General features: G+C 38.5%; 1 protein-coding gene across 1 annotated transcript; it reads right to left on the reverse strand.

Moving 5' to 3' along the window:
* Positions 1-7,496: 7,496 nt before the first annotated feature.
* Positions 7,497-12,988, reverse strand: LOC145391027 (uncharacterized). Its single transcript, XM_080265760.1, has 4 exons — positions 11,978-12,988; positions 10,181-11,869; positions 9,247-9,447; positions 7,497-8,793 (listed from the first exon to the last, which is right to left on the reverse strand). Exons 1-4 carry the CDS (start codon positions 12,986-12,988, stop codon positions 7,684-7,686), a joined length of 4,011 nt encoding a protein of 1,336 aa, XP_080121886.1. The 3' UTR covers positions 7,497-7,683.
* Between the last annotated feature and the right edge of the window lie 3,971 nt (positions 12,989-16,959).

Raw genomic sequence — 16,959 nt, forward strand, 5'->3', positions numbered from 1 at the left:
CGAAGGGACAGTGTAAAGTTACAGACATAAATATTGATTCACTTTTTAATGATAGATAATGAAAAACCCAGTGATACAGTCTTCAGAAGCTAACAGTCTTTTTAGAATATTGTTTAAATTTCATGACTGGTAGACTAGAGAGTGGAATGATATTTGTGTCTGCAACTGTACCTTTCAAAAATACTCTACTGTTTATCACTCACACATATGTGTTCAGTAGTTTGTATATATATATATATATATATATATATATATATTGTAAACCCTTCGTAAACCAGACTCATTTTTTCCATTGATGTCTGGTGTCAAGAAGAAATTAAGAGCAGTTACTACACGCTACTCATCCTGGTGGTGCTGGAGAGGGATGCTTTTATTTGGTAGCATCATTATGACCAGGTGGTGGAGCTGTGCAGTTTTACAAACATCCCTCATTCCCTCCCCTGTCCCCTGAAATGAGGAGGGTGAATGGCAGGAGGAGGGCAGCTTCAACCTGCAGGTCACTAGATTCACATTTAGATGAGTCTGGGGCTGCAGCAACAATAAGTTATCACAAGCATCTTGTTAGTATCTTCTGTCTGGTGATGTACTTTATTGATTTATTCTTGCAACTTCCAAATGATCTTTATTCAGCTTTGGGGAAAGGTCTTGTAGTGAAGGAGTAAATGAAGGCTAAATCTAACCTCTCCCATCAAATGACATCCAGCTTAGAGATGTCTTGTAGTGAACAGGTAATTGAAGGCTCTATTTAACTTCTCCAGTTCAAAACATCTCTCTCAGGATGAATAAAAACATCTGAAGATAGCAAGAATAAAATGAATACATATAGTTCACCAGATTGGAGAGGTGTGAAATGAACAGTTATGAAGCATGCTGTGCCTAATATTGCCCCTGCCATTCATCCCTTTGATACAACATCTGATTTGGTTTAGTCTTGCTGCCTCCAGATGATTTTGCAGGTATAGAACTAATGAGAAAGTGTTTAATGATGGGACTATCGAAGGCTATACTGTACCTGTATTTACGGTATCCTCTCCAGTTCAGAAAGTCCCTCCTGAGCTTAACACCTTGAATTTGGTGTTTTATTTTATTGCTTATGCATGCTAGGGCAAGATTAATATATTCTTCTCAGTTGAGGCTTTTTAAATAGGAGAGGATAGATGTAGCCTTCGTTAACCCCTTCAGTAAGGGAGAGTTTTCCTAAGTTCAATAAAAATCAGGTAGGGGTAGCAAGAATAAAACTGAAAAAATGTCATCAGGAAGAAGAGGTTAATAAAGTCATCTGCAGATAATGAAAATTTAGTGCAAGAATCATCCTCAGATTGGAGGTGTTATATAATACCAGAGGGCCTGCACAAACACCAGGTATTTTCTTCCTATAACACCAATATCTAACCAATCATAGAAATACAGTACTGTACAGTATGTGATTTAATGACCTGTGATAAGAAAAGTTTTACTCCAACCGACAACATAAGGTCTTGGTACTCTGATCTGATAAGAGTATACTGAGTCACTGCTTAACATGCTGTGCTTCTGATACAACTCATTAATACTTCAGAAATATTTTTTATCCCCTTCAGTCGAAGTGCTGCATTTTCAGTTATTCTCATTGTTACCAGATGATTGTACAGTATTTTAATTAGAAAAGGCCTGTCATATTGAAGGGGTTTATTAAGGCTATAACTACCCCCTCCAGTTTGAGAAATCTATCTTAAAACGAATAATATCATCATGAGACATCAAGAATATAATTTGTCATTGGATTAAAGGGGTTATTAGTTGCCATGAATCATTTAGTGGTAGCCAGTCAGCACAGCCAATGAAGTTTAGGACATTAAACAAGGAAGTGCCCTTAAACCCACTGAATCCATGTGGTATGATAGCATGAGATTTAATTCAGATCAGGACAGGAGAAAGGGCAACCTGATGGCAGAGGGGGGGATAGCATGGAGGCAGTTTATTTGTGGCCACCCTTTCCAGGATTAAGGAGGCATCTGGCTATACACAGATGGAGGACCTTTCATGCTGAAGGGTTTACTAACGTTGTATCTAACCTCTTCCATTTAAAGAGTCTGAATAAAATCATCAGGAGATGGCAAGAATGAAATGAAAGATCCCTGAAATCAGAGTTTATAAAAGCAGATTAATTTAAGCACTGAGGGGCTAATATAATATTATAGCAGCCAGTGTTGAGAATACAACCGATATGTATGATATACTGTATAAAAATCAAAGCAAAAATATTTTCTAGTTTATATACTCATAAAAACAGAACTGGGGAATAATCATTCATCATGACATAGTTCCTTTGTTCACATAGCCTAGGAAAGTGAACGTAACAGGGAAAAAACAATGTCCAGGTTCAGGCAGGGACAAAAGTTTGCCTTCTATTCCACAGTGTCTAAAGCCAATAAAAGGAGCACAGGGATGGGGACATCCATCTCCAGCTCTTATTCCTTTTAGTCAGCTTTTAAGGCATGCAGGGAATATTTGGCTACTATTTTTCTTCCTCTGTTCCCTTATGCTTGAACCATAATTCTTATACTGTTCTGTCATCCAGTGCCATGTTCAATATCCTGTACTTAGTTTAAAGAGTAGTATGGTATCTTTAGGATATACAGTATTCAGTGTCAATGAAGTATGTTTGACTAGAAAACTACTACAATGTAATCAGTATGCATAAATATATGGAAATGCAATGCAGTGTAGTAATTCATGACTGTGCTCTTCATTTGTGACACCATCTCAGATTTACTCACAAGAACCTTCATATCAATCAAGCCCCCTACCCAAAATGGTACACATAACTGCATACTCTCTAATCACTGCTACAAGATGTAAGAATAGATTAGTGACTGGTAAGTCATTGGTGCCAACAAGTAAAAATATTTCATTACTAGCATTAACTCAGACTGTGACAGCAAAAAGAAGTGAAGTCTTTCATGGAATCAGAGGAATATGTGCAACCTTCTCATTATATGACCCATTCTGTTTGATGACATACTACTAGACAACCTTACTCAGTTTAAGGGAGACTTCTTAGGGAAGAAGACATAGCCATCTCTAACCGTTTCACTGTTAGAGGTACTTCCTAACTTGGATAAACTTATTTTGTGGTAGGTTAAAAGAAAAGAAAAAAAATAAGTCTTAGTGGAAGAGTTATCTGGAGGACAACATTGTCATTAACCTGATCTTGCTATCTCCAATGATTTTCTGTACCTTAAAGAAAGATCTGTGAGAGCGATGGAGTTAATGAAGATTATATCTAACCCCTGCAATCAGAAAAGTCTCTCCTAAGCTGTACATATCATGAAGTAATAGCAAGAAAAAATGCAAGCAATAATTACATTGAAGGTATTAAGAGAAGAAATCATAGCTACTGTATCTAAACTTTGAAAGCATATTACTGGATTCAAGTGTGATCATTAAAGTGTATAAATTTGGTAACTGGTCAGAACATCCCAGTTGGAGTGACACCTTCCTTAGGTTTGATCCCTGAGAGGTGACTGGAGGCACACTGATCGTATAATACTACTAGGGGAAGAAGGCTGGGCATCTACTCTTAAAAATACTGAACTAAACTATCCTAGTCTCAGTCCTCTGCACATCAAAGGGAGTAAAATGGGAGTGCCTGTTAGAATTTTTACTTTTCTTTGAAGTGATCCTCTAAGCTGAAAAATGTGTACAGGTATAAAACAGTACTGCATTGGTCAGATGTCTATACACACCCCCTTGCTTAGGATTATATTGTACTGATGAGTTATTTAATTCCCTGACTCTGAGTGACATTATTTTTTGGCTTATTCTTGCAGTTACCAGATAATTTTCTTTAACTTAGGAAAGGCCTCTTATAGTGATGGGGTTTCTTAAGGCTATACTCTATCTAAATGCTTCAGTCTGTAAAATATTACATAATTTGAACAAAATCATCCAGAGAGGGCAAGAATAAAATGCAAATGATGATCCAGGTCTCAGTGCACTGGAAAGCTCATCAATGTATGATGTTCAACCATTTCACTAATATGATGTATTTTTATATTCCATTATTCCTATCACCAGATGACCTTATTCAGCTATGGAGAAACTTTTCAAGCTGTTGGAGGTAATCATAGACTTCTTTAACCCCATTGCTAACTAGGGTCTGTGCTAAGTTGAATAAAATTAATTCAGCTTTGGAGAGGCTTTCCAAACTGGTGGGAGTTAGATAGAGCCTTCACTAACCCCTTTGTTATCAGAAGTCTGTCCTTTGAATAAAATGGTCTGGTGGTTGCAAGAATGAGGAATAATGCTGTACATCACTGGACAGTAGGGGTTAAGAGGCCTCCAGTCAGTATATATATATATATAGGCAATAATAACAGCTGATATGCAAGTGACATATGCAATATGGCATCAGGCCACTTTAAGGTAACTAGTGTCATAAGTACTTATAATTTTAAGGACCTTTTTAAAAATTTCTAATTGTCCGTGGATAAGTAATAAATACAGTATGTTTTTTTCAATGAAGTGTTCCGTTATCCTTTATCAGTACTTTTCCTTAATGTGAGCATGAAACTGATGCTCCACTGCATTTGTAATGATGATGTCGCCACACCATGATCATAACAGTATACAGTGCCATACAGTATGGAAGAAAGCATTGGAAGGAAATAGAAAGGAGGACATGGAGATGGTTTGGACATGTCCAGAGCATGTATCAGGGGAGTTGGATGAGGTAGTGTAAAAGTACTGAAGCACCAGGCCATTGATGGAGAGGCAAACTGAGGAAGACGTGGGGCAAGGTGGTGTGTCATGACCTTAGATCTTGAGATATTACTAGAACTAGCATGGAGCAGAGGAAGGTGGAGTAGTGGTCAACTGAACCTGTCTGAAAACTTTATACCTCATTTTCTTACCCACCCACTTGGTATCCCATTTTAATTTGACAGCAGTCAGATTGATTCCGTCAGATAGGTGTGTGTAATGCTGCCTGCAGAATGTTTTTGACCCATCAAGGGAGCCAGGATTCTGGGAGTTTGAATAGTGAGTGAATTGGAATGTGGTTCATTAAGCTGGGCAAACTTTGGTTAGTATCTCATTCTAACAATTTTTTTTATGGTTCTCTGGACCCTAGAAATGGAGGGCTAGATGATGATGATGATTCACTTACCATATCAAACCATCTTTGCCTCCACACCTCCTTCCACCACTCATTCAATGAACATCCTTTTCACTTTAGACATATTCTCTCTGTGACTATACCATTTAAGCACACTTTCACCTACCTTTCGAGCAAAAGAAGTGGTTACTCCACTTCACTTGCACAGGAGTACCTATGGTGTAATATAGTTGCTCTGTCCTGTTAATTTATATCCATACTTCAATTTAGTAAACTTTGGAGAATACTCAAAACAAAACAGTAAAAAGCATTATATTTAATAATAAAATAAAAAATAACTATAATATTTGGCCATGTGGAGAGGATGGAGGGTGAGAGACTGACGAAGAGAGTGTATGTGAGTGAGGTGGAGGGGGGAAGATGGAGGGGGAGGCCGAGGATGAGATGAAGGGATGGGGTGTAGAGGTATATGAGAGAGGGGGGTGTGAGTTGGGAACAGGGCAGTGAAATGGCGGGGGACAGGGCGACGTGAAGGCGATTTGTTTGTGGCCACCCCAAACAGGATTGAGGCATCAGGCAACAGATAGATAGAGAGAAAAAAACCACAATATTAAACTGCCCTATAAATGCTGTACAGTTGATCAAAAAACTATCAGTGGACATTGGCACAAAATTATCTGATTGCATGGATGACGACTACTGAAAAATGCTCAATGATTTTACCCAACACTGGTAAACTTCTTTTGATGAGGATGCCATACATCATTTGGTTGTGACACTTCCTAGTGGGTACTGTTTTTACATGCATATTCAAATGATGATAAATTAATCCTCTCTGGACTTCATAAGCTGCATTGGCCATTCTGGATACTATCAGACCCCTCCTGCACAATATATTTTTGATAAACTCTACTTGTTCACAAATAGATATACAGGTACACACACACACACACACACACACACACACACACACACACACACACACACACACACACACACACACACACACACACACACACACACACACAGTTCTTGGGTTAAAACTTGACTTCTAGAATCGGGCCTTACAGGGATGTCTTACAGTGGGCTTAGTTTTAAAATACTGCAGCGTGTGCAGTACTGTGTTTACTTTATTGCTGATGTGTAGACAGTGTATTTATTACACTGTATCGAGTAAGTGACTTCAAAGATGAAGTGTATGTATGAAAAGGGTTAAATCTGATTTACACAAACTCAGATTTTCACAAAACCTTCTAGAACGGACGACTTATGTAACACAGGAAGTGTTCGTATATACTGTAAGGAGTATTTACTAGTACCTGGTACATAATATAAATATACAGGATGTCAAAGTCCCATTGGGGTTACAAAAATCTGCTGCATGTACCATACACAGCTTAGCATAAGAGATGCTGCATTACAGCTTGAGTTAGCCTTAAAAAAAATAAATACAATAAACAATTACTTTCATAGGCAAAAAAATACACCCTGATAATTATGTTACCCTTTTTCCATGCAATAAATATTTGTAAACCCACCATGACTTTATGAACACCCAATAAGAACAGTTTTCTTGAAGTTATCAGCCTTATTTATTATGTACACAAAAGAAAGAAGAGCTAAAACAAAGCATCTTTACTACATCAGAGATATGAATTTTAGGAAATGAAACTATAGGTTTAAATGCTCCCCACCTGTGCTAAAGAAGGTATAAGTCGCCAGCAACACAAATGCTAGGAAGTGGAGCCATAACATCTCTACAATACACAGAAGGTGAGTTTCCAGCCCCTAACTCCACTCTCTACTGGTTAAATTTTAAGGCACACAAGGAAAATAAGGCATGTATGCTTTCTTGGATCTCCTCGGATATTCCTCTTGTAAAACTAATTATAGCAACTATAATCTGTCTTCTAAATCACCACACAGTACTATAAAACAGTAAAATAATTAAGAACTCAACAATGAACCTCTCTTGAATTAAAATAATTACTGTACATTAATTTCATACCCCAAATAAAGAACTGAACATTAAACTTCCCTATAGCTACGGTAACTAAAATAATTACATTATTTTTGGACACCACATTCAACATGATACAAATCAAACTCAAATTCTAGTACATACATTATTAATCCATTACAGTTAAGCAAGAATATTTTCTAAACATATCCAGCTCTGGCTACTAGACAGATACTCCATTCTCTGAGGCCTAGCAGTACTACAACCAGCAACACACAGCACAATACACCTCAACATAATGCTACTTTGGCGCTAAGACCCCGTCCATTCTGAGCACTGTTTCATTCAGGATTGTTGATATTAGTGGTGTTGTTTGTTGGCTTGTTAGGAGGTCCTGAGGAAGTTCCATAATAATACAAAAGTAAAATAATTTGGTACCAACTACTCACACACAAAATGTGCTCCATTTAGGGACTAATTCCTCTGCCTTTATTCAATACTTCCATCACATCCTTTTCTTGGACATCTACTGTCCATTATTGTCTTGCCTTTTTTGTACTTAGGAATTCTGATAGAGCTAACTAACATCACCCAGTATGCCCATGTAGTTTGAGCTACTTATAATTTATAGGCTAATTCCTCTGCCTTTATTCAATATATCAGTCACTTCCTCAATTCTTTTGGATAACATCTGATGTTCACTATTCTCTTTATTCTTTTTTGTACTAAGGAATTTCAATATAAATATTCTCAAACTCTGGCGAAGGACAACAAGTTTAGGTGAGACACTGAGCTCTGAAAACACCCGATGCACTGTGTCTGATCCAGCTGGGTGAAGAAGCAATCCAATTAAAATCTGTCTTAAAAAACTAATCATCTGACTCTCTGCTTCCATAAAAGAAATATGCTTAAGAATGAACAAGCTAAGACTGTTTTCTCCTATCAGATGAGTGAGGAACTTGGCTAGATTTGCAACTTCTCTCGGCTTTATGTTCTCAATTTCCTGGAACTTATCCCAAAGAGCAAACTGTAGGAGTCTTTTGTACTTCTTGTCAAATTTGCACATTCTATCAGCTAAGTGGGCAAAGAAAGGATTATAAACCTTACTTTTCTGGCAGCACAAAAGGACAACACTAAACAGATCTCGTTCCTGAGTGGCAGGTAGACTTAACTGCAAGAGTTTCTCAAAGGCATCCAGATAGTCCTCAGAACCTTCAGTTATGATGTACAAGATATTAATTCTTGGTGGGCGAGACAGCTGGAGTTTGGCTGCTTTTGCCTTAAATTTCTCACTAAATTCTGCCTCTAAAGCTTTGTTTTTTGTGGCAGGATTCTGATATCTGTTCTCCTGAGGTGGCTTCTCTCCTGGCAATGTCCCTGACCAAGCTGACCCCACAATCCACCATCGCCCACATTCCCTGGACTTCAAAAGATCTTCCAGCGTAACATTTAACTGGGAAGTTTGTGTACCTTTGCGTATGAGACCCTTCTGAATCTTCTTCAAGTGCTCAGAATGTGCTGGGTCAAAATTCGGTACTTTGGCCATGTTGTTATTGCGTATTGCCTGAATGACCTCCAGCATAAAGCGCACTCGTGAGAATTCAGCCTCTTCATCTTTGCTCTGGGCTGCAGCTGCCTGGCTCTGAATCTTGGTTATTAGAGATTTAAGAGCCAATGGATTGTCCTTGCGCAGTGTGAACCCAACACTCCGAAGAATAAGCAAGATAAGCTCCACCTGAAAGGAGCCACATAGTGAGTACTATACTGGTATTTGATGAAAAGCACAGCATGATCATCAGAAAGTAGTAACTACAGCACAGATCTGCTCTAACCTGATGAAGATTCCTAACCCTTTTCGATTGAGCTGTTGGCCAAGTGCAGTCAGACTAGAGTGCTGATTTGAATAGCAACCAAGAATGCTCATTCCTATCTCATAACTAAGCTTATCAATGCATCCACAAATTATTCAAGCTATAGGACAGGCCCATTTACACCAGGTAAAAGCAAATCAACTATAGTCACTGAAGGAGAATATCTAATATATGCCAACCAATTTGCAATAATGTTGCATATAAGTGGCAAGAAACTAGAGATCAAAGTTGTCAGCATCTCCAACACAATGTGGGATAACCATGACAAAAGTGTTGTGGTTATTTTACTCAAACTAGTAATAAATTCATCTTCTCACCTCCTTGCTAGAAAATCCTTGGGCTAATCTATTTAGAATATCATAGATCAAATGAGCCTCAACCACACGGAAATTATATAAGTTGGCAGTGAAGAGAAGCAAGTTATCCAGCTCCTTGGTCTCCACCTCTTCTCCAACTGGCAAACTGTCCATGCTGTCACTCCATCTCAGCACAAACTCATTCAGGATGTGAGCACCAACCTAGATATGAAATCAAAATTAGGCCTGTTAGCTATCTCTCCCTTAGCTGTCAATGAGAGGGTCAAAAGTAGCTAGGTATGGCTAGCTATGAGGAGGACAAACTGGCTTAGACTTGAGCGAAATGACAGTGCAAAATATAAATGGATCAAAATGACCAGATATCATGTCGCTTATAAAGAAAATTTTGCAGCAGAACTTATACCTGATAAAAAAGTAAAAAATATATAGCTACTGTAAGCTTTAGTAAATAGGCTACAATGTAATCCCCAAAATCCAAATTCCAGAATTCCTCTCCCTCTATAAAAAAAAAAAAAAAAAAAAAAAAAAAAATCAGTTTCCTAAAAGAACTGTGAGCTGGTCTACAGTAACCCAAGCAGCTCAAACTGGACTACTTGAACTACGACTGATTTTCTGTTGTGACTCTATCCCCTTAAAAAAAAAAAAAAAAAAAAAAAAAAAAAAAAAAAAGTTGAATAATAAAGATGAACATGAATACAGCAAACGATTAAGAAATGCTAATCCAGCATGTCTGTACATATAACTGATGATAATGATACAGTTCCAGTTTTCCAAGAGCCTCTTAATCCAGACCATTTTGGATTTGGGGCATTGCACTGTAAGGCAAAACCAGAGGCTCGTGGAGGTTAAAGAAGTGGATGCTTTAGCAAAGGCCTAGCCAACCAAGAGAAATGAACTACACTTTCATGAACATCAACAGATCATTTCTACTCACCTCATTTCCAACATTTGCAGAGAGAACAGCCACCAGCAAGGCATGCTCTTGCACCAACCTCTCTGGCGTGAGTGTTGGTGCCACCAGGGACTCCATCAGTAAATTAGTAATTATATCATTCATGTCATTCCTGCTGTGCTTTAGATACATTCCCTCTATCTGGCTTACAATTCCACCCAGGTTACTTTCTGCCAGACGATTCAAGAGGCCCTTCAGTGACTTCTTCATGTTTGCAAGTTGTTCCTTCTTCCTCTCATCGGTGTTCAGTGCCATGAGCTTCCTTAGTGCAGGGGGAACATATCTGCCAGTACCCACTGCTTCTCTGTTACTGGGGTTCAGTATGTTTCCATCCTTATCCCTCAGCCTCCCATAGATATCTTCCTTTAGCTCCTTTCCATCTGCTACACACTCCACCTCCTCCTCCTCCTCCTCAACAGACAATGCCTCTGATTCTGATTCATCATTTTCTTCCTCTTCATCGCTCAATTCATCAGAGTCATTTGCATTTGGCAGATCAAAGGAAACTCTTGCCTTCTTTTTCTTTTGGGGGGATGCTTTGTCCTCAGATTTCAATATGGATATTTGTTTCTTCACATCTTTCAGATTACATGATTGTGTTTTTTGCTTTTTCTCTTTGTTACATGCTTCTTTTTCTTGTTTTCTCTTCCTGTCACCCTTATCATCAATATGGTGTTCATTATCCGAGTCTTCACTGTCATCTTTGCCGGCTGATACATGAACAACAGCTTTCATCTTTGGCACATTATTCTTTTCTTTCAGTCTGGATTTTTTGTTTTCTTTATCCTCCACATCAGAATACTTTTTACTAGTCTCTTTTGTTTTTCTTATACTACAGGCTTCTTCATCCGAACTGGAAGGTATTTGCACTACAGCTTTTTTCTTGGGCAGATTATTCTTTAACTTCAATACAGATTTTTTATTCTCTATATCTTCCTTATCAGAAGATTTTGTGTTCTTTTTTGTTTTCTTTATTTTACAGGTTTCATTCTCCTGTTTTCTTGTCTTGTCAGCTTCACTATCAACATGAGAAGCATCATCAGAATCTTCATAATCGCCCTCATCACAAGATATGTTCACTATTATCTTCTTTGGCAAATCATTCTTCCTTTTCCTTTTCTCTTTCTTCTTTTTTGGTAGTAAACAGATATCATCAACATCATCTTTTCTGTTATTAATGTATCTATCATCTTCACTGTTATCACTTGTTATCACATGCTTCTTCTTCTTCTTAACTGGGGATAAAGAATCACTAAGTTCCTTTCTTTTCCTTTCCTCATTTTGCCCTCCTGGTATTAAAAAGATATCATCATCAACATCTTTTTCATTTTCAGTATGCCCATCATCTTCACTGTTATCGCTTGGAACTATTATACGCTTCTTCTTCTTCTTCTTCTTAACAGGGGATAAGGAATCACTAAGTTTATCTGGAAGTTCATCACTCACATCCTCATATTCCACATGATTATCATCAACAATAAAGTCTTCTAAATCTTCGTCATCCTCACTGCAACTAGAGTATCGGTCAATATCATTTTCTTGGCCATTTTTCAGGATCTCTGGTTTGCTGTAATATCTTGAACCCCCTTCAAACGCATAATCTACCTCTCTCCTTATGTCATGGACTAATTCTCCGTCATCATTACTCTCTTCCGTACTATCCTCTTCAGCCTGAGAATCCAAAAAGCTGTTCTCTTCCTCTTCTTCTTCAATATCCTCCTCCTCATCATCATCATCTAGATCATTTCTAAACCTTTTATATTTAGGGTCATTTCCTGCACTGCTGCCTTGCTCATCATCTTCACTCATATCATCACAGCCAATGCTACCTTCTTCATCAATATCATCTTCCTCTCCTTCAGATTCATCCACATCATCCTCACTCATTTCATCATCTTCACTGTTAATACCACTTTCAAAATCGTCAAAGTCACGCTGCATAAACTGCTCATCTACATTTTCTGAATCCCTCTCATTCTCTAAATTCCCATTCATGCCTGCATCTTTATCTAAATTCCCCTTTTTCTTTGGTTCCTGGCCAAGTGCAACTGCCATATCTTTTTCAAAATCGTCTTCACTGTCCTGTGCATTTCTGTCATCACTTTTATAACTATCACCATGGACCATAGTGCCTGCATCAATATCTTCCAACAAACTTCCAAAATCATCAGCAAAAATTGGTGCTACTTTCTTTTTCTGATGGGGCTTCCTGTATCCAAGAAGTCTGGCTAGCTTATTTATTTCTCTGGTATCGTCTTTCTGTTCCTTTCTTAACATCTTTAATTTCTTCTTATCTTTAATCAAGTTTCCTTTATAACTGCTGTCATTACTTCCTGAATCTTTATCCGCTCTATCTGCTTTGCTATTTTTTCCTTGGCTTATTCCTGCCTCTCTATTAACAAATTCTTGAAGTCTTGCCAAACGATCAGAATTAGATACTGATGCTTTAAATCCACCAGTTTCGTCTGACTGGATGGGAGATTTAGGGGTTGTCAAATTTTTCTTCACTTTCAGAGGCGACTGGTTATTTGGAAATTTACTTTTCATTTTCATCTTCTCCGCCTCAACCAAAGCTTGGAGCTGCTTGATCTTACCAGGCCTGGACTCGACTTTTTCCCCTCCACTGTTGTTCTGGCGTTGGTGATGCTTGCCTTGCAGACGAGCTGCATACAGTGCTCTGTTTTGTTTCTTCTGCAATCTCTTCTGCTTTCTCTGTTCTTTTCGACCTTTGACGATTGAGCGGACGCCAGAAGCATTATTATGTCCACTTCTCTTCTTTTTGAACTTCATCTTCCATATACAACCACAGGTGTTAACACACACGTTCACCAAAAACGTGGTTCCAAGTCCAACTTCTTCTGACTTCGGTAGTGTACAGATTTCGTCTCTGTTGTTATCAGTATCGTTTCTTGATATAATACAGTCATACTGTCCCTGCATAACTTATCGCATCATAAAAAGTTTTCTTTTCCTATATTAAAATTAAACTTAATCTCAAGCAGTACACACTGGCGTAACTATTATTGAAATGGGTAGAAAGTGGCGATATATCAAAGAGTCCGAATAATCACTCTCTTGTTTATCACAATTCGAGCTCAAATATAAATATTTGCTTATCAGATTGGTTATATTTACATTGCAAAGTCCCTTTTTTGTAAATTTCATGTGGTAATGATATAACTAACTGAGAAACTGTAATTTTCCAATTATTAGTATTTAGGTTTGTAGATTAAGGTGAAGCTGGCAAGGAGGGTGTTGCTTAAAAACTTTGTCAGCTAGCTTGCACTCTGTTCATAATCAAATTACCATACATACAATATATATGTTTATAATGGAACAGAAGAATAAATTAGCAATAAACTTAGACAAGCTGTCTAGTTATCTGAGAACCAGCAGAAATATTCCCCATCTAAATGTTTCATACCAACTTTGTCCCTATTTAGTTCATATAGAGCTAGGGTTAAATATTTTTGTCTTTTACTAAATCATTGTAACGAAAAGCAAAGTTTATTTTTTTCTCTTTACTGAAAACATAAAACTCATCTCCAATACACCAATAGCTGTAAGGAAATCAAATATAGGATATTTAACTCCTTTCCATACAGACTGAATATCTATCCTTTCGAAAACCACCCTGTATATCACAGCCACAGCACCAGTATCACCACACTATCTACTCCTTTACAATAAAGCACAATTCCGAACAGTTCTGTAGAGAGACAAGAAAGAGGGTGAGGCTGGTAAAGATGTAGGCCCGTGATGTCTAGACTCGCCATTGTTGTCACATCTCGCGCCTGTCACCTCAACTCGCCTCTGGTTCTTCCCACCTCTGTAAGTATTATGGCAACGCGTCTCATCCTCGGTCAAAACAAACATGTCAACTTGTACCCCGAGAGATGTCACAGAATATGACAGCTCGGTAGATATGCGGAATAAAGGCGTGTAAAGCCGCGTGTGGATGGCTTGGGGAGGCAGGAGGACACTGGCTTGACCTTGGCGCAGATATTACAGGAAAATGGAGGAGAACCACCATGTTCCCTTCTGCATGACGCGGGCTGACCCACTGTTTCGTAATTTGGGGGGGAATAATGCTCAGATGGAGAGTGTCGAGCGTAATTCTGCCAGTATTATTGAGACTGGGAGTGAAAGAGCGAAGTAATGATTAGTTGACCGTAAAAATTTCACTCGGGGAAAGTAAAGTGGAAGGGGGTATTTAAGGGAAATTTTAAACCTTTTAAGTAGCTCATGGGTATTTTATCAAACCATTACATAGATGCAAGAAGTGTGAGAGATTTTAAGTTCCTCATTTTTTACAAAGTTTTTCTCCCTCCATCCATCACTCCAAGTTAGGTTAATTTTCTGTAATGTACCCTTTCCATGGAAAAAAAAAAAAAAAAAAAAAGCTAACCATGTTTTCTTTTTTTTCTGGAGACCAGCATCTGTTTGACTGAATTCAGGGCATTGTTTAAGACTTTCATTGTTTGGACCTAATCTGGATATATTTCTGAAGGGAGAGGAAACAAGAGGGGTGAATCCCCAGAGGGAGGACCAGGAGCCCATATAATTCTGCAGGGCAAGGGGAGATCCTCGGAGATATTTTTTTAATTTTTTTTTTTATGCGAGGAAGAAGGAACCAAAGGCCATGAGCCCTCAATAAGAGTTCCCTCCAAGAGAAAAACAAAATACAAGAGAGAACCAGATTCAAGATCCATTCATTTCGAGATGCCTGGACACACTGCGTTTGAAAGACTGGAGATCATAGGCAGCAGGAAATACAGACAGTGGGAGACAGTGCCAGAGTTGACCTGTTGCATAAATGAAGGACTGGGAGTAACGGTTAACTCTTGCATTAGAGAGTTGGACAGAAAAGGGATGAGAGTTTGCTGCTAGACGGGTGCTACGCGCCCGTCGTAGAGGTGGAGGAATTCATGCAGACAGTTCAGAGGAGCAATGACCATTAAAGCTGCGATAGAAAAGAGATAAAGATGCAACAGTGTGGCGAAGCGACAGAGGTTGAAGGGAGTCAGTAAGAGGAGGAGAGTTAATGAGATGAAAAGCCTTTGACTCCACCCTATTGAGAAGAGCTGTGTGTGGGGAGCCTCCCCATCTAACCAGAAATCTCACAAATGGAGGGGCGGGACTAATGGAGGGAGAGGGAGGACGAGGGTCTGACTTCTATGGGGGGTCCAGGCATCTGCTGTGGCTATGCCCCTGGATAGTTGCCTCCATTGAGCCTAACCCTCTTTTCCTTCAAATCAGTTTTGACTTTTGAACCTAATCATTCTGTTGTTTGAAATTTTCCATGGCAAATTTATAGTCTTCCCATTTCATCAGAAAAATTACATAAAAGAATGTTGAGTTATAGTTAACATGCACCAAAACTGCAAATACTGGTAGTAGAACATTAATTGCGTTGATAATTACTGTATGGTAAAAGGACTCTAAATCAATAAAAGGTATGCAGAGTTAATCATCAGAATTATCATTTTCTTTATGCCTTGCTCCTTACTGGAAGTCCACCAGCTGGAGATAACCAGAACAGAAATACCTTCAGGGAAATTTGTCCTCACCTTTCTCACTTAATCTGCCATATCTCATCATCCTTTCCTCTCACCAGTCTGCTGCACCACTATCTTTATGCACAGTATTAGTCTACCTCTTCCAAATTTACCCTGAGTCTGACTTTCAAAGCCTTTAGGGGCTCCCATCAGTATGCAGTCTTTGAATATATTCATACCACTTCAGCATAATTATCCATTCAGTAATTTCACAAACTCAAACCAGTGCACTTTTTTTTATCATAAAGTAACTGCTTGTGATTTTTTTATTATATAGCTGAATCATTCCTCCTGCTTATGCCTACAGTTGTTGTGAAAAAGGTCATTCCTACAACTTGTAATGTAGAAAGTTCTTCTCACATTCTTCCCAGGTATCACTGCCATATGAAAATGTCTGTGGTAGCCATTACACTTTCTCTTAGGGTCCTCTTCTGCTCCAGATTAGTTACTCTACTTGTGAGAACACTATAATGTTCTCAAGTTACAGTATTTTTATCCCACAAACTATAGGTTGTACTCTGTTTTCCCATGTTTGCACAAGTCCAAAATAAGAAAATGTAGGTGTACTTTCATGACAACTCCTTTTACAGGCCTTACTAGATGACGCATTGAGGTACCCTGAGAAATTGTTTGCCTTTACACACTAGGACTGGCAGCAAACTGAGTACTTTCAGGTGAGTTGTTTTTAGATTTACAGTATTTCTTGTTACCAAATACATGCTTCCTTATTCTATTTTATTTATTTTTTTCCATCAAGCCCAGAGTAAATAAAAAGAAAATGTAGCTATCACACCTCTGCTGTTGCCAGTAAAGCTGATGTACTGGTTCCACCAGTGTATAGTACCAGTAGAGGTAGGCCTAGGTGGTGGTGACCATTTTCCACTCACATGATGTAGTGCTGCCTACATCTTTCTCACCTGTATCATTTTTCAGTGTCTGCCCTCATCTCTTCCTATTTCACCCATCCTTCTTGTCACTTTTTAGTTTTCTTCTTTCCACGTCAAGTGACTTTGTACTGAGGGACAAACCTAATGGTTTCCTGTAACTTGGGAAACTATTTCCATTGCTAGGTGGTAATCATATAACCAGACAACAGAGTGATGTCTAGCCCACTATGATGCCCTTGTTAACAAGGTAGAGAGGCTCAGATGTGACATCCCTTCGGAACCAAACCACACTCATCCTGCTGTGGGAATGTGCTGT

Source organism: Coenobita brevimanus, chromosome 16 (genome assembly GCF_032717465.1).
Source record: "Coenobita brevimanus isolate Jiangsu-jjx chromosome 16, ASM3271746v2, whole genome shotgun sequence".
Taxonomy (NCBI): Eukaryota; Metazoa; Arthropoda; class Malacostraca; order Decapoda; family Coenobitidae; genus Coenobita; species Coenobita brevimanus.